The sequence below is a fragment of the Ipomoea triloba genome, chromosome 2, assembly GCF_003576645.1.
Source record: "Ipomoea triloba cultivar NCNSP0323 chromosome 2, ASM357664v1".
Classification (NCBI taxonomy): Eukaryota; Viridiplantae; Streptophyta; class Magnoliopsida; order Solanales; family Convolvulaceae; genus Ipomoea; species Ipomoea triloba.
Window position 1 is genome coordinate 2,832,016 of NC_044917.1, and position 20,780 is coordinate 2,852,795.

The window sequence follows — 20,780 nt, forward strand, 5'->3', positions numbered from 1 at the left end:
ATAATTGGACATATTTGTTCACAAAATCCCTTTCTATATTTTGGAGGTATATTTCATATAAGGGATTTGAAGAATGTTATCTTCAGGGGGAGTATCATTTACTTGAAGTATGAATATTATGCCCTGAAGTTTATATTGGGGTTATGGTTGCACTCTTTTTCCCTTAGCTAAGTTTTTTCCCACTGGGTTTTCTTAGCGTAAGGTTTTTAATGAGGCAACCGGTGCAACACATAATTTAACATATATCATGTACTCTTTTCCTCATTAGGTTTTTCCCACTGGGTTTTTCTAATGAGGTTTTTAACGAGGCATGAGTATGGTATAGTAATCCTGAAGATTATACACTAAAAGTTTATGGCTGGTTATCCTGAAGATTAAACCCTGAAGGTCATGAATGTTTTATGGTTGTACTCTTTTTCCCTTAGCTAAGTTTTTTCCCACTGGGTTTTCTTAGCCTAAGGTTTTTAATGAGGCAACCTTATATAACATATGTTTTTGAAATACATCATGTACTCTTTTTCCCTTGACTAGGTTTTTTCCTATAGGGTTTTCCTAGCAATGTTTTTAATGAGGCATGAGTACTTGATCTTCAATGATGTCTTTATCAGGGGGAGCATATATTGTACTCTTTTTCCCTTACCCAAAGTTTTTATTCCCACCGGGTTTTTTTCTTTGGTAAGGTTTTTAACGAGGCAATATAGTGTTCATCCTTTGGACATCCAAGGGGGAGTGTTATGAAACAAAACAAAATGGTGGATGTCCAAGCTATGATTCGAACTTTGGACCTCTTGCTTAAAACTCAAGGCTTAATCCACTTTGCTACTACTACCATTGATGATTAAAGGGAGAACATTTAATACCTAAATGTTTCCTGGAAAGCTAGATGAAGCTAGTCCCAGATGAAGACAAAAGCTATGGTTTAGGGGGAATCGATCCCGTGACCATAGGGCGGCAAGAGACTCTAGGCTTTTGACAAAGCCAGCAGAGCTAAGCAACACATGTGAATCATTCCTGTACACCTTATATTTATTTATTCATTTCGGGGTATTATAAATACCCCCCCTTCACTCCCTGTAAACAAGATCAGAGAAAATCATCAATGCAGTGCTTCATCCTCCATTCCAAATTTCTGTTCTTCATTTTCATTTCTTCATATTATCATAGTTATAATAATTATTTTACAACACTAAGATTATTATTTCCAGCAAGAAACAATTTTTTTTTTTTGAAAACCAAGAAACAATTAATTGAAACTTAGGTTGTGTTTGGTTGGTGGGTTTAAGCATAAGGAATGGGTATGAAAGTGATTGCTTGTGTTTAGTTGATAGGTTTTGTGAATGCTACTATGAGTTTGGAATACCCTATTAATGACAAAACTCATACCCTTATTAAATAAGGGTTTCATTTCCCTTCCTCCTTTCTTCCCCAACTATTAATAATCATTTCCATTCCACCCAACTACCAAACATTTTAAATACTATCACCAAAACCCATTACCATTACCAAGTATTTGATACTCATTCCGATTCCGATTCCCGTGTGCGAACCAAACGCACCCTTAATAATACCTTTTGTCTTATGATTATCATATTGTCGGAGGTGGACATCAATAGTACGACTCTGCCTTACATAGCAATGATAGTATAGTATGCTTCCAAAGTTAGGATTTTATTTGCAAAAAAAATTTTAAAAAAACTTATAAGAAATTATAAAATCGTTACTCGAAAGTCCATCCGAATAAATTTTTCTTTATGTATCACTAATAAGGATAATGCTGATTGTAATAAATATTGTATCGTCTAATCTAATTTTTTATAATAATTTATGATGAAAATGATTGATTTGTGAGTTTTAGTTACAATTACAATAACAACAACAAACATCACACCTTCAACATTTATTTACATATTTATCATCTATTTCAAATTATTAGATTATACGTGTTACAAATTATATACAAATTGCATAAAATCTCGTGTAAAAATTTTAATATTATTTATATATTTTATGTTTTTATTAAAATAATAATAAAGTAACAAGTAAAATCTTTCGTAGTGTTTATTGTATGAACTTAAACAGATAAAACACGTTTTAAAATGGCTAAAAAGAATATGTGGATGTTTTTTTTTAAATAAATTATAAATTAAGAAATTTGTTTTATGGGAGTAATTGATGAAAATCCTGTGTTTTCAAAAAATAAATAAATAAATAAAAATGATGAAAATCCTGTTTTGTGAGTTTACCTGATATAGTAAAATGATGAGATATCGGATCAATGATTGACGACCAGACAAAAGCTGTTTGACTCCATTCTCATCTCTCTGCATTTCATTCATTCACATCTCTGGATTCCGGATTCCCTTTTGCCATTTGAAACAACTGAGGATTGCTGCTTGCACATGGGCCAAACCCTTATCATCTCCGCAAGATCATCTTCCTCGTTGATCTATGGCCTATCCTCCTCTTCTTAGTCCTCCTGCTGCTGCTGTTACTATCGCTGCTCTCTTCACATTTCTCCTCACTCCTTTTCATCTCCTCCTCATCTTCCTCCATTCCCTCTTATAGCGTGAAGATCGGAGTTTTAGAACCGACTTCACTCTCAAATCTGGTCGGAGAGTCGACTCGGATTCGGACTCGGGTTAGGTCTGATTTGGAAATAGTTTAGTGTTGTTGTTGTTACTATTGGAAAATGGCGTCGGTGTTTCTGTACCATGTGGTGGGGGATCTGACGGTTGGGAAGCCGGAGCTGGTGGAGTTCACGGAGACGGAGACGGTGGAGGCGGCGATTAAGGCGATTGCGGAGTCGACTGAGTGTGGGATTCCGGTGTGGAAGAAGAGATCTCAGAAGAGTGTGATTGAGAAGGCGGGGATGAGGCAGCAGAGGTTTGTAGGCATTCTTAATTCCCTCGACATTATTGCGTTTTTGGCTAGAGAGGATTGCTTGGCTGATCAGGAGAAAGCAATGAAAACTCCAGTTTCTCAAGTGGTGGTTCCCAACAATGCTCTGCTTAAGGAGGTTGATCCTGCCACCAGGTTAGCTCTTCTCAACCTCCATATAAATTTACCTGAACTCTTCTTTCTGGTATTGTTACATATACGAATCCTCACTTCCCTGTATTCACACACTGATCTGTTCTGCAAATTTGTTTGCACTGTAGTAGATTTGAACTTCTGATTTTCCTTTACTTCTGTAAGATTGATAGATGCATTGGAGATGATGAAGAATGGCGTGAAACGGCTCCTGGTTCCCAAAAGTGTTGTGTGGAAAGGCATGAGCAAGCGGTTCTCTATTCTGTATAATGGAAAGTGGCTCAAGAACATTCAGACTACTGCAAATGCCAACCAACCATCATCATCTGCTTCCAGCATCACGCTGGACAAGTTCTGTTGCCTGTCAAGAGAAGATGTTATTCGTTTTGTTATTGGGTGTCTTGGTGCATTGGCTCCTCTACCCCTCTCCTCAATTTCTTTCCTTGGAGCCATCAATCCAAACTACTGCTCCATTGAAGCATCCCGGCCAGCGATAGATGCCACCCAAAAGATCCCTCATGATCCCTGTGCAGTTGCAGTTGTGGAGCCAACTATAGATGGACATAGCAAGATCATTGGTGAGATCTCAGCCACTAAATTGTGGAAATGTGATTATTTAGCTGCAGCATGGGCCCTGGCTAATCTCTCTGCAGGCCAGTTTGTTATGGGCGTAGAGGACAATGTTACCTCAAGATCGCTGCCTGATTTCACTGTTAATCCACTGGCTGCAGATTCAAATTTAGCTTCTCCTCGAGGGTCGACTAGGACAAGAAAATTATTCAGCAGCAGAAGCATTGGCTTCTTTAGCAACCCCACAAGCCCGAACTTAGGTGTTGCCAGGAGTATGTATCGGGGCAGAAGTGCTCCCTTGACATGTAAGGTTACGAGTTCACTGGCTGCAGTCATGGCTCAGATGTTGTCACATCGTGCTACTCATGTATGGGTTACTGAGGCTGAAAATGAAGACAAATTGGTTGGGGTGATTGGCTATGCTGATATCTTAGCAGCTGTCACAAAAGCTCCACCATCCATAGTTCCTGAGACACCGACATCTTGAGGCCAGCATTGCAGACTCTTAAAACATGCATAAAACAAGACCTTGCTTCTGCACACATCATACCTCGAGGAAATTGATAGTGAAGAAGTGAAGAAATTATCTTGTACGTCACTCTGGCCATGGCATTGCATTTAATCTGGGTTGTTTTCTGTTTGGTTTGGCATCTTTTTCCTTGTGATAGACATACAGATTGAGATGGTGTATATTGTGCTAGTGAATGCATACGCAAGTAACGCAATAATGAGGTAAATTTACTCTCTAGTGTTTGAAATGTTGATAGGGAAGTCATGGAGAATAAGATTGCTAGCAATTTCAGAGACACCATTATGCTTCTTTAGTTGTAAATCCTATCTAATCTCAGTTCTACTTCACAAATATGGAGTACTAATAATTTGTGTTACTATCTACAACCTTTGATGTTCATGCAAATATACAATTATGCACAACTTGGATTAGTCAAATGTTAAAAGTTGAAATGTTGTCACCTTAAAGAAAACAATAATTGTCTGCAAAACCTAAACCTGAGTTCAAAATTTCATACATAGATACTCTACTAATATTCATCTTTTAGGAATAACCCCAACAACCTATTTTAGCGTTGTGCAATGCTAGATGAAATAAATTCTGGTCATAATATGTGTTGACTGTTGGCTACTACCAATGAGCCCATGAATCTTTTTACCTCTACATAGTTGATTGCATCTTTTGCTGCAAAAGTATTTCCCAGTTGTAGTTAACAGAAGTTTTAGCTATATCCCCTACTAGGATTGTTTAGTGGCTCATCTGCACCATCAAAGAAAACAGCATATAATTCATGTTAGATGGGCAGAATAGGCCATTAGTTGGCATGAGCTTTACACTAAATTGAAGGGATCAAAACAAATATGAAGCATGAAAACGAAACGAAATATATAAAAAGATAGTGCATTGAATTTAATCAATTTATCACCCAAATGTTCCAACTATTGTGATATTGCGTCAACAGTTCATCTCTAGGGCCAACTCCAGATGTGCCAGCCTAATAATCCTAAGTATTGGGTGTCATTTATAAACAAAAAAAAAATATAAATGTAGTTATCACGATGTGGAGAACTAAGGTTTAAATGGTTCACTGTAAGAAGATTGACATAATTGTGAGAAATTGTTGAGTACACAGATAACCCCTCTCCCCTATTGGTCCTGTCCTCGCTCCTCAACATTCAACAACATAAAGTTATACTTCATATTGGATATTTCAGTGTTCACTACATTCAACAACATAAAGTTATAATTCACATTGGATATTTCAGTGTTCACTCTAGTGCACACATATTTGCCCACCAAAATATCATGGCAGATACAAAACATGGCATGTAAAAGACAGTAGATTCGTGTGTGTACCAAGTTTCAAGTTTCCCTAAAAGGCTAAAACAGGCTACTTGTGCAATATTGTAAACATTTACCTTCTCTGTCCTCATCTCTGCTTTGTGTTGTAAAGAATGGAGTCAAGTATTTCCTATCCAAAGCCACAAATGCTGTTGTGCTGCAGCAATCAAGGAAAAGTAGGTGCATCAAGAAATTGACCAATGAAAGATTTTTAAGTTCCAAATTTGAATCAGTTTTTACCTGCCATGAAACTCTTTTAGCTTCATTTTGGTCCGACTTCCTGGTGATGAATCCAGATCACCAGGAGAAACGTAGCCATTACTTCCCTCAAAACTCTAAAATCCAGAAATTAAAGAATTATTGATATAAATTAATATACCAACTCTTATATCAAACCAAAATACACTAAAAAGCATAAGCAAGCCTGGCATACGCTGGTGCTTCCCAGAATAATGCGATCTCACTATTTTCAGGAGGCATGACACTTGAATGTAAAATAAATATATACTATGAATTATGATTACTATCTAGTGATAAACATACTAATTCCAAGGAGACATCATGATTATCACCCACAACATCCAAAGCTTCCAGCATGGCACCTGTTGATCCACCGTTAATCAAAACCTGCAAATTACACACAGCCACACAGCATTAAAGAAATACACACACACACAAGGATCCCTTTATAGCACTATAAATATAATATATTTACAATAATAATATAGCACAATATACTAGGTAAATATCTGTGTGTGTGTTGTGTGATATCTACTTGAAACGATAAATATTTCCTTGGAAAATCTGCTGAAAAAAAGAAAGGATAAAAGATTAAAGAGGTAAACAGGGAGAAAACTAATTGGAGGCAGAAAGAGAGAGCAGTCAAGGGCATTCCAAATACTAAGTACTTTTACAGGAAGATGGGAGGACTCCTATTTTTGATATGGATATGAACTTTGGCTGCACAATCTCCAAGGGTTTTCATATTCTATCAACAATTTCTAGCCTTCAATATAAGGATATCTAAAAGAAACCTGTTTCATTGACGTTGGACCAATGTCTAGTACCTCTAGTCACCATGAGATATATATGTAGTTGATGATTGCTAGAAAATTAAAAACCTTCAAGTTCCATGCCCCAGAGAAATATGCAATGGCCATTGAATTGAAGTATCTTGCTTACCGTCAAAACAACAATTGTTATGGTTGCAGTGAATATTGTCTGACCATGCCCTTCAGGGAGATCATGAACTGCCTGCAAAGCAAGGGCAAAGGCCATTGCCCCTCGAAGTCCTGATCATGCACATCATTCTTTAGCTCAAGCAGTAGGGGATGAGGGCAAAAGGAAACAATGATGATCAATAGCTTCTCATTACCACTATACCACAGTGCTTTCTGATGTTTTGGTGGTATTCGTCGATGTGCTGGTCTTACCAGATTCACTAGATAAGCACAACCAAACACATTACTAGCCCTTCAAAGAAGTAAGAAAATGGTTTAGTAATTTATGTGTAGCAAGATTCATACTACATTTTAGATCCTCATTAATCACATAAAAACTGTAGTCACGTAAGGATATTAAACAATTCAATCACAGGGGAAAAAAAGGGAAACAAAAATAAATAAATAAATGAATTTCAATAACAGAATAGTAATCTAATCTAGAGTGTAAAAGAACAAAATTTGGCAAAGTTTACCTTGCAATTCCAATGAAAAGCTAGCACATGAAAGCAAGTTAAGGAAGTAAAAGCATGCTATAGCATTTGGTTATTAAAGTTAATTAAGAAGAAGATACCTACACAACTGCATTGCTCTATGATAATCTTGTAGACTGAAGCATCTTAATTAAGAAGATGCCTATGACAATTGCATTTTTCTATGATAAAACTTCTCCTTTGAATGCATTTTATATATGATAACCTTGTAAACTGAAGGGGCTATACCCCCCCCCCCCCCCCCCTTTGCCTGGCTCTGATTCTATCTGGAGTGAGTTTATCTGAAGAATATATAGATTAAGCAGGTCATTTTATTGAGTGCTGAACGGCTAGTATTGGATCCGAGAATAGATGGTTTTCTCACTTCAATGAATGGTTTACTTAAAGCTTGTCTACAAACAAACACAACCAAGTGTCAAGGATACAATTGAAAAGAAAATAAATCCAACATGCGTCCAACTATGTTGCTCCATGGTTATATCAAAGCCCATATATATGAATCTGTACGTGGAACAAAGAGAAAATCACTCAAAGTTACTAGGAAAATAAATTAATTAAGACCATAAATCTCAAATGACAACTGCTTTTTACACAAATGTCTCAGCCAACGATGATATCAGATGAAAAAATGCGGATACAAATCGCTGAGAACTGCGTGACAAATTTGAGTAAGTATAACGTTTCATCACCTAAGACAAATAACAACAGATATATATCTGCATCAGCGTATATTATGAATATAATCATTTTTCCAACTGCAAGGCAACTAAAAGAACAGAAAAAGCTATAACTCACAATTCCGGTGAACAATATAGATACAATACCGGAGAGACCAAGCCCTTCTGCCAGCATGTAACTGGATTACAACATTTGTTCATGGTCAAAAACAGATGGTCCAAATCAAAGCAACATTTTACACAGTGACTGGGACAGGTGGAAGTAACTTACGAAAAATATGGGAAAAGGACAAACAGACAGCACTCCAGGTTCTGAAGACTGCATGGAGTGGGTGAGACACAATTATTATTTTTTGATAAATCAAATGCAGATTTAAAATCAACAGGATTATGTGCTTACTTATCAATATCTAATCCAGCATATTTGAAAAGGTTTGGAGAGTTAAGGCTTCACAGTGCATTTTGCAAGCTACAAACTTGAAGAGTGGGACTTTTTAACAACATAATCAAGGGCTTCAAGAGGAAATGGCTATAGATAAAAGCTTAGAAAGAAATGTTCTCTGCTCTTTGGTAATATTCAGGAGACAGTACTAGGAAATGTCCATAGATGATATCTGGTGGTTGGTAGTAATTGGGACACATAAGTAACAGACCCAGAAAAATTGGTTTGGGAGATTTATTATTATTGGGTATGGATTTTTTGTGGAAGTGGGCGTTAGATCTGGCTACATTGTTGCAGAGCTTTTTGAGGATCAGAGAGACTATCATTTTTATGGTTTCTTCTGCTTCCTGTCTTTTGTATTTAGACTTCAGTGGCTAATGATTTACTGTCTTGTCCTCTAGATGCTATTCTCTCTCTCCACACATTCTTTTTCATTTCTGGGATTAGAAGAGTAGCTTGGTGGTAAGCCAACTCCAATTCCACTTTCCAGGCCAATGAACTGGGTTATGATATTATCTCACAGTCCCCTTATATGTACCAAAAAGGGGGAAATCTTTTTCTTTACTAAAACATAAAAGTACAAGGCATCTGCCAATTTTTCACTTAATTACCAGATTACCAGTTTTCAAGTCAGAAAGAAGGTACTAAGAGAATTTGTGGAGTTAAAGATTAGGAGGAAAGGTCAATTTTATTGGAAACCGAATGTGAGAGTTCTAGTAATAAATAACAAAGTTGCCACTATCTAAATGATGGTTGGAGAGGTGTGAGATTTAGGACACCTAAGCTCATGACCTATTTTGGTGCTGTCCACACAAATAATCAGTGGAAGATGCTTATTGAAAAGGGGTCAACTCAAAAGGATATCAATGCAGAAGTAAATGCAGCACCAACACCTGTAGAGGCAGGAGTGTTAAGTTAGAAGCCACAATTTCTTTTCAAAATTATAAATATAAAGGTAAGCAATATATTTAAAAGCAAAATAAATACACTGTATAACAAAATTACAAATATTGTTAAAAGCAGCTGCACTGAAATATTCTATATCATTGAACATTGGATTTTAGCTAGCCTCAAAATGAAAGTACACATGTTTACTCGCAGCCACAAAGCTCCTACTTCTACAAATTTAGCATGTAATTATCATGATCTGTGCATGCCATCCAGAGTGGTATTATTCTTTGTTTGCAGTCACTTCCAAAGGCGAAAAAGCAACCAGTGAAAACTAACCTGATGACATTGAGCCAACAAATGTCTCAAGAAAATGGACAATAACCACTAAAAAATTATCGGCAGATGACATGTGGCTTCTCACTAGTGAAAATGTCCTTCAAAATAGTAGTATGGGGATTATTAATGAATCTCCAGTATTTCTCTTTACTAGAAAAAATACTTTCAAGTGGACTAACCTGTACAAAGATATTGCCATCTTCCAATTGTGCCAAAGGAAAGATACAAAGGAAACAGAGCAAAATTAAAAAAGAAAACTGCCAAACTTCTTAGTGAACTTAATATCATAGAACTAAACAAAAGGTGGAAGAAAACAGAAAAACAAAGAAACAAAAGGAAGCAAATAGCTTACTGCATCATTCAAGACAGATTCACCAAACACCAAAGCATAAAGGTTGACATCTGTTCCAAGCTCCTATATTATCATGTAAAGACTAAAGAGAAGTTAGTTACAATACAAAGAAACTTAAAATCAACAGTGACAAATTTAGATTGTTGGTATGTCTCACCTCTCTGCTTTCTTTTTCTTTCTTTAAATTGTAACTATCTTTTTGTCTTTATTTGGGCCCCTACTTTGTTGAAAAACATTTACTCTGTAATTTTACCTTGCAAATTCTATCCATTTCAAACCCTTTGAAGAACAAAATTAGAGTAGGAAAGGATGGGCATATTTGACCACAGTAAATAATGGAATAGTAAATATATATATAAAAGTATATGTTTTGAATTACAAGAGAGGTAGATCCATTGCATAAGCTAGACTGTAAAACGTAGTGACAAATCCCAAATGGTACTGAATTTTTTTTTGTACTGATACCAACTCCTATACATTCCTTATAGCTATGCTGTAGTCTGTAGAACATCACCTGAAATATAGACAGAACGGTAACAGGATCGGTTGCTGATATAAGAGCTCCAAACATCAAGCATTCAACAAAAGGAAGTTTGTACATGAGATAAATCACTCCACCTATGTAACTGCAACCAAACTCATTCAAGGATGGTTTAGGGAATTTTTAAGGGCACAAGTGGGTGTAGAAGCACCTATAATTCAAAGGTGAAGGAATCACAAATAGAGTTTCAATTATTGTACTTACACTAGGACGCCTGTAACAATAGAAGCAATAAATGTTCCAAAAATGGCAAATGTTACTATGGCTCCAAAGTTTGAAAAGAACGGTTTCTGGAAACGACATGAGAGATGAACAAGTCAGATGGAATCAAATAAATAGTTAAGTTAAAGTGAATCAATAATAAAGGGAACTAGCAAAACTCACAGGTGACAGACTGAATCCTGATTGAGTAGCATAGACAGTCAAGGAAACAAGTTTTGGTAATCATTTAAGGGAAAAAAAATAGAAAAAGGTTTTATACACACACACACACAAAAAATAATAATAATAATCAAATCAAATCAAATCAAATCTGAATATGGATATAATATGATAGGAGGCAACAAAAAGAGGAAGAAAAATTCTTCATGAAAATTCAACCATTCCCTGTATGTCGAATCCAGGATCGAAAGGGGGAGAAAAATATTCATCAGTTAAAATATCTAAGGAGTTCATCATTACAATAACAAATACATATATGCAGAGCAAAATATGGAGAAGGTGCAATATTATTACCTAATGCTAGTTCCAGTATCAGAAATATTAGCCAGACCGCCAACGATTAGACCTGCCAGACAAAGCATATATTATACATATGATATATATATATATATATATATATATATTGCGATACGCATCTCCATGCAGTTCAGTGTTTGTACGGTGAGAATAAACAGTTGTACCAAAATGTAAACATTGAAGAACTGAAAAAATTAGGTACCGATCAAAAGGGAGGCGCTGGCTTCAGGAAGATAGTAGAAGCGGCGGCGGCGTAGGACGTGGCCGAGGACGAAGGAGAGAAGGAGCATCATGATCTGCACAAGGATGCCGACTCCCGCCGCCTGTTGTTCCTTCCCGGTACGAGGAGGAGGCAACAGCTCTTCCATCGCGAAATGAAAAGCGCGAGCGGATGACGTACCGTTCTCTGATCAGCAAACTATATGTTAACGGCGACGGCGATGATCTTCGCTCCGGACTGGCGGACGCCGATCATACTCCACCCTGCAACCCAGCGGGGGTTCCTTCGTTTCCGTATTCGTTATGGTTTCGGTGGACAGATGTCAGATGCTGGAGGATGTCAATGAGATTCTTTTAAATGGTTTTCAGTTTATTTTTGGTTGTTTTAAGAGGAAGAAAGGGACCTTATGGCTTATGCCAGTATGGATATAGTTTTTTGTCTTTTTCTTTCTTTTCTTAATTTAACTAGTATTTTGTAAAATATTAAAACATTAATAAATACAAATAATTAAAATTTATAATTCAAATTATATATAGTATAGTTAAAACTTCAAAGTCAACTAGAAACTTGCATAACGTGTACGAGGATAATGTGCATTATATTTTATTAAATCTCAAATATATTTGGTGCATTTAGGTTAAATATTGAATTAAAAGATGTAAAAATGTAATACACGCAATAAGTTTTAGTGGCAATAGTCTATTTGTTTAATGATGAATTATAAATAAAATTTATTTGATATGTAATAAAAAAAAATTAAAATTTTAAGTTGATATTTGATTTCATATTTGGCATAAATAAGTATTTTTCGCTTAAACTTAGTTTAGAAGAGTTTATTTTTCTTATTGGGTTAGTGTGGAATATTATTGATGAGGACGGTTTTAAGGTGAGTCAACAAGTTGGTGATTCGACAATGTGCGTGAGTAATTATGAGTAATAATTTCACTTGTTTCCCTCTCTTATGTAGTTATATACAAAAAAAAAAATAATAAAAAATTGATATTTCTAAATTTTCCATGCCAAACAAATATTTGAGGCTTGCCACAAGTGGGTAAGCTACGTTAGGTTGTTCATAATTGACCACTCAAACACAATAGACAACTTTTATAATGAGTCAAACTTGAAAGCTTTTATAATGGGTCGAATTTAAAAACTTGTAGTTACATACTCAAATGTATAACCAACTTTGTTGGGATTGTGATTTTGAAAAGAAGAAAAAAATAAAAAAAACTTTGTTGGGAATACTACCGATGATACGGATCTTTTATATCTTAACTTTGTAATTACTCGCCCAACTATCATACCAACTTGATTGGGATTACATCATATGATATGGATCTCGTTTACCTTGATAATAGGTTTCATGTTATTTTGGTTGAAAAAATATGTAGTTTGACATGATGGGGATTATTTCCCAGGAATCGTGGTTGTACGGAAATCGGAACTGGACCCTTAGCTTGACTTGCACTCGTACCGGCTTGAGCCAACCAGAGGGGGTCCTTTCCCGACCTCTATGCTACTTACCCGACGCAATTGACTTGTATAGAAATCCCTTCCTCGCCCTTGCCATCCCAACCTATTGAGGTCGGGACAACCCTACTGACATTTTTTCAGATAGCGTGATCCCATCCTCTTCAGTGCATGACCCTTATCGCGCCCCGGTCACCACCCGTGCACGGCATGCCGAAAGTCCGGGATTTGTCTCATTTCCTTGACTATAAATACTGTATTTATACAAAGAAGGGACTTTTGGCTGATTTCACCTACTACCTTAAAGGTTCGAGAACATCTATCTTCAACGCACTTTCTCCATCCCAATCCTTAAACCAACAAGCAGATAAGTGAATTGAAGGACCTTAAGCCGACACGACTTTCCATTTACATAGTACCATATCAGCATCATGACAAAAAAAAAACATAATAATCAATAATATATAACCGGACAAAAATGTACGTATTGTGGACAATATAAATTTAACTTAATTTGCCCACTAAAATTACAAGACAAGATTTTATGTCTAGAGTTACAGACAAGATTTACAATTACCCAAACTCTTTTGTTTTGCTCATCCTTCAAAAAAGATGTGAAAAGCAGGAAAGAATTGGGCATGACAACTGACAAGCGTGGCGGACATGCTTACCTTTTCTTTCCTTTTCTCCAGATATATTGCAGAATCATCGACGCTAGTATACGCGTATATATGCCCAGGAACCTGTATGTATAGGCGGAGAGAGACAGCACGTTGTGGTGTAGGTCCTGTGGTCTGGCGAGAGGCACAGTAGAGAGGAGACGGCGCGGTTTGGAAAATTGGCAAGAAATTTACTCAAGCACTCAAAATCTTAAGTCACGCAAGGTCTCCGGGTTGAATTCCATTGCTTTTACTACAAACAAACCACTTTCCACGTCTCTTTCGCCTCATCTCTCTTTCTCTCTCCCTCTCTATCTCTCTCAATCGTTCTCTGTTTCTTCGAGTAAGGAGTTGACATTGCCCCGCGTACACCCCGCGTTTCCCCGTAGTCTTTCTGTTTGTCTTTTTGCCTCTGCTGACCGAGAGGCGGCGAAATAATAGTAGTAAATCAATTCCTTGATCCCACGGCTTTCTTTTTTTGGTTTTTAATTCATTTTTCCATTTTTTAAATTTTTGGTTTTATCTATATACAAGAGGTATATACGAAGAGGGAATTGTATATGTGTGGGAGTCTAGTTGGTGTTTCGTAGTCGATCGTGTTTATCGAGGAAGTGCAAGGGAATTGTAATGGTGGATCTGAGGTGGTTCTTAGCGGTATTGGTGCTATGGGCGGCTTTTGTTGAGGGGAATAATAATTTGGTGTTTAAGGTGAAGCACAAGTACGGCGGGCGTGGGAGCTCCGTGTTGAGGGAACTGAGGGCTCATGATTCGTTCCGCCACCGCCGAATGCTGGCCGCCGTCGACTTCCAATTGGGCGGCAATGGTCAGCCCACTGATGCTGCGTTAGTCCCCCCGCTCTGTTATTTATAATCGTAGTTTTAAACGGTATTTGGGTAACGCGAATCTATGAATCTGCTCGATGCTATGAACAGATTGAGCTGCGTTGACTTAGGTCTCTAGATCCACTCAGATTCACTTTTTCTCTGATAACTTTATGAATCTGCTCGATGCTATATGTGTGTATAGTTCTTGGTAACACAATTAGTTGATTTTGTGTACTTGCAATTACTTCTTTTTTTGCATTATTCTTGTTTCATTGCTGCCAAAGTTTCAATTTTTGGACTGTATATTTCTCTAGGATTTATTTTTCCTCTAGCTGCATGATCACCTCTACCATATGATTTGTAGGAATTGCGAAGGTTGCAAACTTTATGTGTTTTTCTTTTGTTTTTGGCATCAAGGATAATAGGGAAGAATGAAGTTAAAGCTTTGGAAATACTACAGTATAATATATTGTCCTTTTTCCTTTCCAAAAGGAAAGATGATCACAGTCAGTTTGAGTATTGGTAGATCATTTTGGTGTATTTGCATCCTGTATATAGCTCTTTTAGGATATGAATGAATACATGCGTATATCTGCTGTAGATATTGGTAACAACTAACAACTCTAGTCTTTCTTTTTGTTGCTAAGCAATGCTGGGTTCTCCTCTTTACCCATTTAATTCTTTTTATCAAGGGCCTGGGGTAGTGCCTTGGTTTCACACTTGGATTAAACAGCACATCAACAGAATTTCCATCTCACCTTTTTGAGTATTGACCTGTGTACTCTTCGTCTTATGTTGCTTGAACTTTGCATTAATGCTTGCATAAAAAAGATTTTATCCTGTTTCCTGTTGTGTGCTTGCAAATGCTTATTTTGATTATATGGCTCAAACAATTGCAGGCTGTACTACACTAAGCTTGCAATTGGAACTCCTTCAAAGAATTATTATGTTCAAGTCGATACTGGGAGTGACATATTATGGGTGAATTGTGCAGGCTGTTACAAGTGTCCTAAAAAGAGCAACCTTGGGGTGCATACTTTATTCCATAATATTTATTTCTTTTTGTTTTCTAATGATCGATTCGCTCCTCCAGGCTTTTATTGTCCTTTGTAACTGTCTTGCAATGCACTTTCTTGTATAACAGATTGCTTTGTCGCTATACGACATGAAATCCTCTTCAACAGCAAAGGAGGTTACTTGTGACCAAGATTTTTGCACCACTATGTTCAATGCTCCATATTCTGATTGCAAGGTTGGAATGCCTTGTGAATATCAGATTACTTATGGGGATGGCAGCAGAACTGCAGGGTATTTTGTCCAAGATTATATTCATTTTGATCAGGTGACAGGAAACCTTCAAACAAAATCAATGAATGGGAGTATAGCATTTGGGTAAGTTTGACGTGGTAGTGATGTTAACCTGTATTCTATCATTTCTAAACAAATAGTTGTCTGGATTTGCACGATGCAGTAACAGCCTATGAGCATGGCTCTACCAACAACTAATTGAAAGAAAATTTTATTATGATGTAAAAAATCATTCAATTGCATTTATCTTAGGTCATTTGTTTGGGAAAACTGTTTCTTATGTACTATACATGTGTACTCAAAGTGTAACCCCCAAAATATTTAAGATCCATTCTTAATGTTTTTGATCGAAGATAGGTGTTCAGGTCAACAATCTGGAGAGCTAGGTACATCTGCGGAAGCAGTTGATGGGATAATTGGTTTTGGACAAGCAAATTCATCCCTTATTTCACAGCTAGCAGCATCCGGAAAGGTGAAAAAGATATTTTCACATTGCTTGGATACTGAAAATAGTGGTGGAATATTTGCTATTGGACAAGTAGTTCAGCCCAAAGTAGCTACAACACCATTGGTCCCAGATGAGTGAGTGATGCTATGCATTATTTATTTTCCTTTGCATATTATGTTATAGATTTTTTCGGCATGTACTTTTATAGTTTTATATGGTCTACTCCATTGAACTGTAAGTCTGTAATAACATCTATTGTACTTGATGTCAACTGTTTTCCTTCACTTAGCTACCATAATACTTCTTTCATAATTAGTTGTGCTGAAAATTTTCTTTGCTTTCCTAGATTTTTTTACTAGTTCACATAGCTATTATATACTCATAATTCACTTGGAACATAACTAATTGTGTTGCAAAATCTTTGCTTTACTCTTTTGATTTTTCTAATTAGCATGAGGGGGCCAATTACAGGTTCTTGAATTGGAAAACAAAATTATGCCAACAGATATCACTACTGCATGCATCTTTTCATTCTATCTTCTAATCCTTTTCTTGCGTCAGTGATAACCATTTCCCATTCTGACTTTATAGAGAATTTCTAGATTTGGAAAAAATCCCGTCATCCATAAAACTATTTTCATGTAAGTGATATGAAGTCCGAATGTCTCCGGTGTGAAATTTTAATAGCAAAAGTTTTTATTTGAAACTAAGACAGAAAAATAAGGAAACTGAAAAAATCCAGTCTGCCATGTAGGTCCAGGAGGACGAGAGAATGAAGTTTAAGAGTTCATTTGAATTGAACACGTTCAGGGCATCTGTGGATACTGCATATTTTTCATGTTAAATTAATTGAAAGCCCTCATTTTTATTTCCATCAATATATTTAAAAATCCACATATTCACATGTTTCTTGGATTTACAAGATAACATCATATAAATAGAATTTCTTTTTGTCAGTTGTGCACTCAAATGTTCCTTATAACCTACTTAATACTTTTTTAAATGGTCAAAAGGGGCAAAAACACGAGTGACTCCTTAGTTTTTAGCTTGGGCCTACTTTGAGAATGTGTGTGTGTGTGTATTTGCTGTTGTGCGCCATATGCACACAATATGACAATACTAATAATCATATATTCATATTTTCCATTTCAAATTCAGAAAAAAAGAAAATTTTCTTCAGTCATTTCACGTCCCAACATTTTGTGTTTGTGAATTATTGCAAATTGTACCTGACTTTGAGTATTCATGCTTTTTGAACTCTCACATGGGTCCTCCCTATGTGAATTAGGTATCTTATTGTCTTTCAATCTTCTGCCTTCTTGTTTTTGTATTGTGATTTACTATCCAACTTTTTTTGTTGCAGTTTCTGTTTCTTATTCTTCAAATTTCCCATTTCTTTATTGTTGCTTAGGATGTCTTAATTATAGTTTGTTACAATCTTAGGCCACATTATAATGTTATTATGAAGTCAATTGAGGTGGACGGTGCTCCTCTAGACATTCCAACATATACCTTTGACACTGGGTCTTCGAAAGGGACCATAGTTGACAGCGGTACAACCTTAGCATATCTTCCAGATACAATTTATGACCCTCTCATGAACAAGGTATATTGGATGCTTTAAAAATTTACGTATAGTCTATTGAATCTTAGTGTCTTTTCTTCCAAACTTAGTTACAGATAACTGCATTTTCATTTATGAACTTTTGGTGCCTTTGTGTTATTTTGCTACAGATGATGTCAAAGCAAAGTAGTCTAAAGATTCATTTAGTCGATGAGCAGTTCAAATGCTTTTACTACAATCAAAAGTGAGATTTAGCTTCATGTTTTTCTTGATCAAATTTAGATGCTTATGTGTTATCTTCTTCTTTGCTTTGTTTAACCCCATGCTGCTGCTCCTTTGTTATAATGCTTATACAAGTTAGAAGTTATGGATGCTGTGACTTTAGTTGTATATCATTACTTAATGGCCAAGATTTTTATTTCTTAATCTATATTTCTGCAAGTTATTGATCTACTAGTTAGAGCTCTACTGATCTTATTACCTTTTTAACATCCCCATTTCCTGTACTGGCGCAGTGTTGATAATGGATTCCCAGTCATCACTTTTGTTTTTCAGAATTCACTTAAGTTGACAGTTCATCCCCATGAGTATCTTTTCGAAGTTCAGGTAAGTAATCTAAGTGATGAATTTCTGCAATTTTTCCTTGATATCGCCTCAAAAATTAGAAAACAAAAAACAAAGAAACAGTTTTTTGAAGTAAATGGTCCCTTAAATAGCCTATTGACCAGTCAAACCAGCCAAAATTGGCTTATTAGCTATGTTAACAAACATGGCCTTCTTGATATGAGATTACAGTATCCATAGTCAAGTATTCCTATCGACTATCGTCTCTATGAACTTTAGGAAACCGTCTCCAATGACGAGAGAATACTAGCATTTTAATTTTCTCATCAGCCTGTTATCTCGGGCGGAATGCCTTAGATACTTATCTGCGCTATGAAGACTATGGTTTTTGTTTTACTTTAACTTTGCTTCTTATGTAGTAGTTGGATAACATCATTAGTTTACATACTGCTTTCCTTGTATAAGAATGTCGTGTAAATGAAACGTATTGCATTAATGCGTGCAGGATGGCGAGTGGTGCATTGGTTGGCAGAACAGTGGAATGCAAACAAAAGATGGAAAGGAAATAACACTGTTGGGAGGTATTTCTATTTATTTTATTTTACTTTTTTTTTTTTACGTCAAGTGAAACAACATTATACCTGAGTACTCTCCTGTTACTTGTAGTAGGAGTGCTGAAATTGCTGACGCTCTTCATTTTTGAAAATTCTGATTTGTATCCCATGTCCATAAACCGTTGTTAAATATATGCAACATGATATGTGTATGTGATTGCAAGATAAGAAAGATATAACTTGGTTAATGGTGAATTAAGATAATGGGTGCCCAAGTAAGATTCAAACTCCGTGTGCACAACCCGGGCTGAATCTGGATTAGTTTTACCGTAGTGGGGATACCAGGTGTGATACCCCCCCAAAAAAAAAAGATGATGGTCCCCCCTCCCCCTCAATCATCCTCCATAAATAAGCATTCATGAACCAAAATGAATGAAGTAATTGGGAAGTTATTGACCACAAACTTTTTCGTATATTTCTTCTATTGCAGACCTTGTACTATCTGGCAAGCTGGTTGTGTATGATCTTGAAAACCAGACTATTGGCTGGACTGATCATAACTGTGAGTATATTTCACTGCATAACTAATTATGTCCCCTTGGCTATACATTTTTCTCCTCTACATATCATGAAGCTCGAATACGTTTTCCGGTCACCATTCTTTGCCAAAAGGCTGAAAACTCACAATTTTGAATTTTTTTTAACCATATGGGTTGCCAGGGTTGGTGACGAGCTTTTTCCCACCCTCGTTCTGGTATTCTTTTCTTGAAAAGGCAAAAGACGTTTACAGTATGTTTTTCTTTCAATTTCAGGCTCTTCGAGCATCAAAGTGAAAGACGAGAGCTCTGGAAACGTTTATACCGTGGGTGCTCATGATATTTCGTCTGCTAACGCCCAGAATACGGGAAATCTATTTATGTTGTTAATCTTTATTCTTTTGATGATGTAAAATGTGACAGACCTCACTTCTGTGTAATTTGATGATATAGAATGTAACAGACCTCAGTACAGATTTGTTGTGCGGTACAGTAATATGACAATTATAACTTGCTTCAATTTGATTGGCTATGGAAATACCAGAATGATGCTGATGTGGTCTTTCCTGAATCCTCAATATCAACAATTTATACTTTTTTTAAAAAAAAGAGTTTATACATTCTTTTTGGGTATCCACTCATATTATACATTGGGTCATTGACATAATATTCATTTTTAGTATCTTGAGAATTATGTCAATTCATTTTTAGTATCTTGAGAATTTATTTTTAATAATATTAAAATTTTATTTTTTGAAGGATCATTTTATTGTAGTGAAGGCTTATTTTTAGATGTATCACTTAAAAAATGAACATATAATTTTTTTTTGGTGATGAAGGAAACTTACAATTACTCAAGAGGGTACAATAGGCTCCTCCTGGATTTGGTTGGAATTGCTCCAAAAAATAGGCATTTTTAATCATATTATAATGTAGATCATGATTCACAATATAATATAATTTGTCACCCACTACCTTAGAGCATCACAAATAGAAGTTCTTAGGGAGATTTTTTCAAAAAAAAAAAAAAAAAAAAAAAAACTTGAAGTGAGATTTGTAACTGATGGGGGTGAATTTTTTTTTGAAATTTTTTCTCCTACAAAATCAACATTTTTTTTGAGAACATTGATTGAGAAAATGGGAGAAAGTTGATGCGCAATTTGTGCGTGAAAGGTACTGTCACGCCCAACATGACATGTGCACACTGGGTGCGTACATTTTTATATTATTATTATTATTATTATTTTTTTTTCTTGTAAAAAATTTATTTTACCTCTTTTTTCCTCTTCTCATTTTACTCTCTCTTACCTGGCATTAAAAAAAATTATAAAAAATTTTGTATTGTTGAGACGTGGAACTGTGAGATTAAGTTTTTAAATTTTGTGGACGCAACCCAAACAGAATCCAGACACAAAAAATTGTAAAGAATTATTCAAATTATTGATTTAAGTTCGGAAGATTTTGTGGCAAGATAGAGTAGCATGGAGCAA

The 20,780-nt window shown here is 35.9% G+C and overlaps 3 protein-coding genes across 3 annotated transcripts; 2 read left to right on the forward strand and 1 right to left on the reverse strand.

Annotated features, from left to right (window-relative positions):
* Nucleotides 1-2,247: 2,247 nt before the first annotated feature.
* Nucleotides 2,248-4,408, forward strand: LOC116010544 (CBS domain-containing protein CBSX6). The gene is made up of 2 exons (XM_031250002.1): nucleotides 2,248-3,033; nucleotides 3,196-4,408. The coding sequence occupies exons 1-2, from the start codon at nucleotides 2,690-2,692 to the stop codon at nucleotides 4,085-4,087; spliced, it is 1,236 nt and encodes a 411-aa protein (XP_031105862.1). The 5' UTR covers nucleotides 2,248-2,689; the 3' UTR covers nucleotides 4,088-4,408.
* Nucleotides 4,409-4,518: 110 nt separating this feature from the next.
* Nucleotides 4,519-11,732, reverse strand: LOC116010542 (sodium/hydrogen exchanger 6-like). The gene is made up of 22 exons (XM_031250001.1): nucleotides 11,346-11,732; nucleotides 11,141-11,192; nucleotides 10,952-11,011; nucleotides 10,790-10,814; nucleotides 10,610-10,695; nucleotides 10,379-10,490; nucleotides 9,865-9,927; nucleotides 9,692-9,711; nucleotides 9,513-9,610; nucleotides 9,150-9,178; nucleotides 8,244-8,275; nucleotides 8,115-8,162; nucleotides 7,962-8,022; nucleotides 7,758-7,855; nucleotides 7,592-7,667; nucleotides 7,149-7,168; nucleotides 6,828-6,925; nucleotides 6,635-6,744; nucleotides 5,996-6,079; nucleotides 5,693-5,787; nucleotides 5,530-5,609; nucleotides 4,519-4,870 (listed from the first exon to the last, which is right to left on the reverse strand). Exons 1-22 carry the CDS (start codon nucleotides 11,509-11,511, stop codon nucleotides 4,833-4,835), a joined length of 1,551 nt encoding a protein of 516 aa, XP_031105861.1. The 5' UTR covers nucleotides 11,512-11,732; the 3' UTR covers nucleotides 4,519-4,832.
* Nucleotides 11,733-13,596: 1,864 nt separating this feature from the next.
* Nucleotides 13,597-19,853, forward strand: LOC116009948 (aspartic proteinase-like protein 2). The gene is made up of 10 exons (XM_031249164.1): nucleotides 13,597-14,334; nucleotides 15,216-15,345; nucleotides 15,461-15,708; nucleotides 15,982-16,206; nucleotides 17,516-17,678; nucleotides 17,807-17,880; nucleotides 18,152-18,242; nucleotides 18,706-18,781; nucleotides 19,245-19,316; nucleotides 19,567-19,853. Exons 1-10 carry the CDS (start codon nucleotides 14,120-14,122, stop codon nucleotides 19,701-19,703), a joined length of 1,431 nt encoding a protein of 476 aa, XP_031105024.1. The 5' UTR covers nucleotides 13,597-14,119; the 3' UTR covers nucleotides 19,704-19,853.
* Nucleotides 19,854-20,780: the final 927 nt, after the last annotated feature.

Coding starts and splice junctions, on each gene's coding strand:
- LOC116010542 (XM_031250001.1), bottom strand. CDS start 11,511: ATGGAAGAGCTGTTGCCTCCTCCTCGTACCGGGAAGGAACAACAGGCG. Junction 9,611..9,691: donor ATGGCAATATCTTTGTACAG/GTTAGTCCACTT, acceptor ACTATTTTGAAG/GACATTTTCACTAGTGAGAA. Junction 8,023..8,114: donor GTCCTTTTCCCATATTTTTC/GTAAGTTACTTC, acceptor GTTGTAATCCAG/TTACATGCTGGCAGAAGGGC.
- LOC116009948 (XM_031249164.1), top strand. CDS start 14,120: ATGGTGGATCTGAGGTGGTTCTTAGCGGTATTGGTGCTATGGGCGGCT. Junction 14,335..15,215: donor GGTCAGCCCACTGATGCTGC/GTTAGTCCCCCC, acceptor AAACAATTGCAG/GCTGTACTACACTAAGCTTG. Junction 15,346..15,460: donor CTAAAAAGAGCAACCTTGGG/GTGCATACTTTA, acceptor CTTGTATAACAG/ATTGCTTTGTCGCTATACGA.
- LOC116010544 (XM_031250002.1), top strand. CDS start 2,690: ATGGCGTCGGTGTTTCTGTACCATGTGGTGGGGGATCTGACGGTTGGG. Junction 3,034..3,195: donor GAGGTTGATCCTGCCACCAG/GTTAGCTCTTCT, acceptor TACTTCTGTAAG/ATTGATAGATGCATTGGAGA.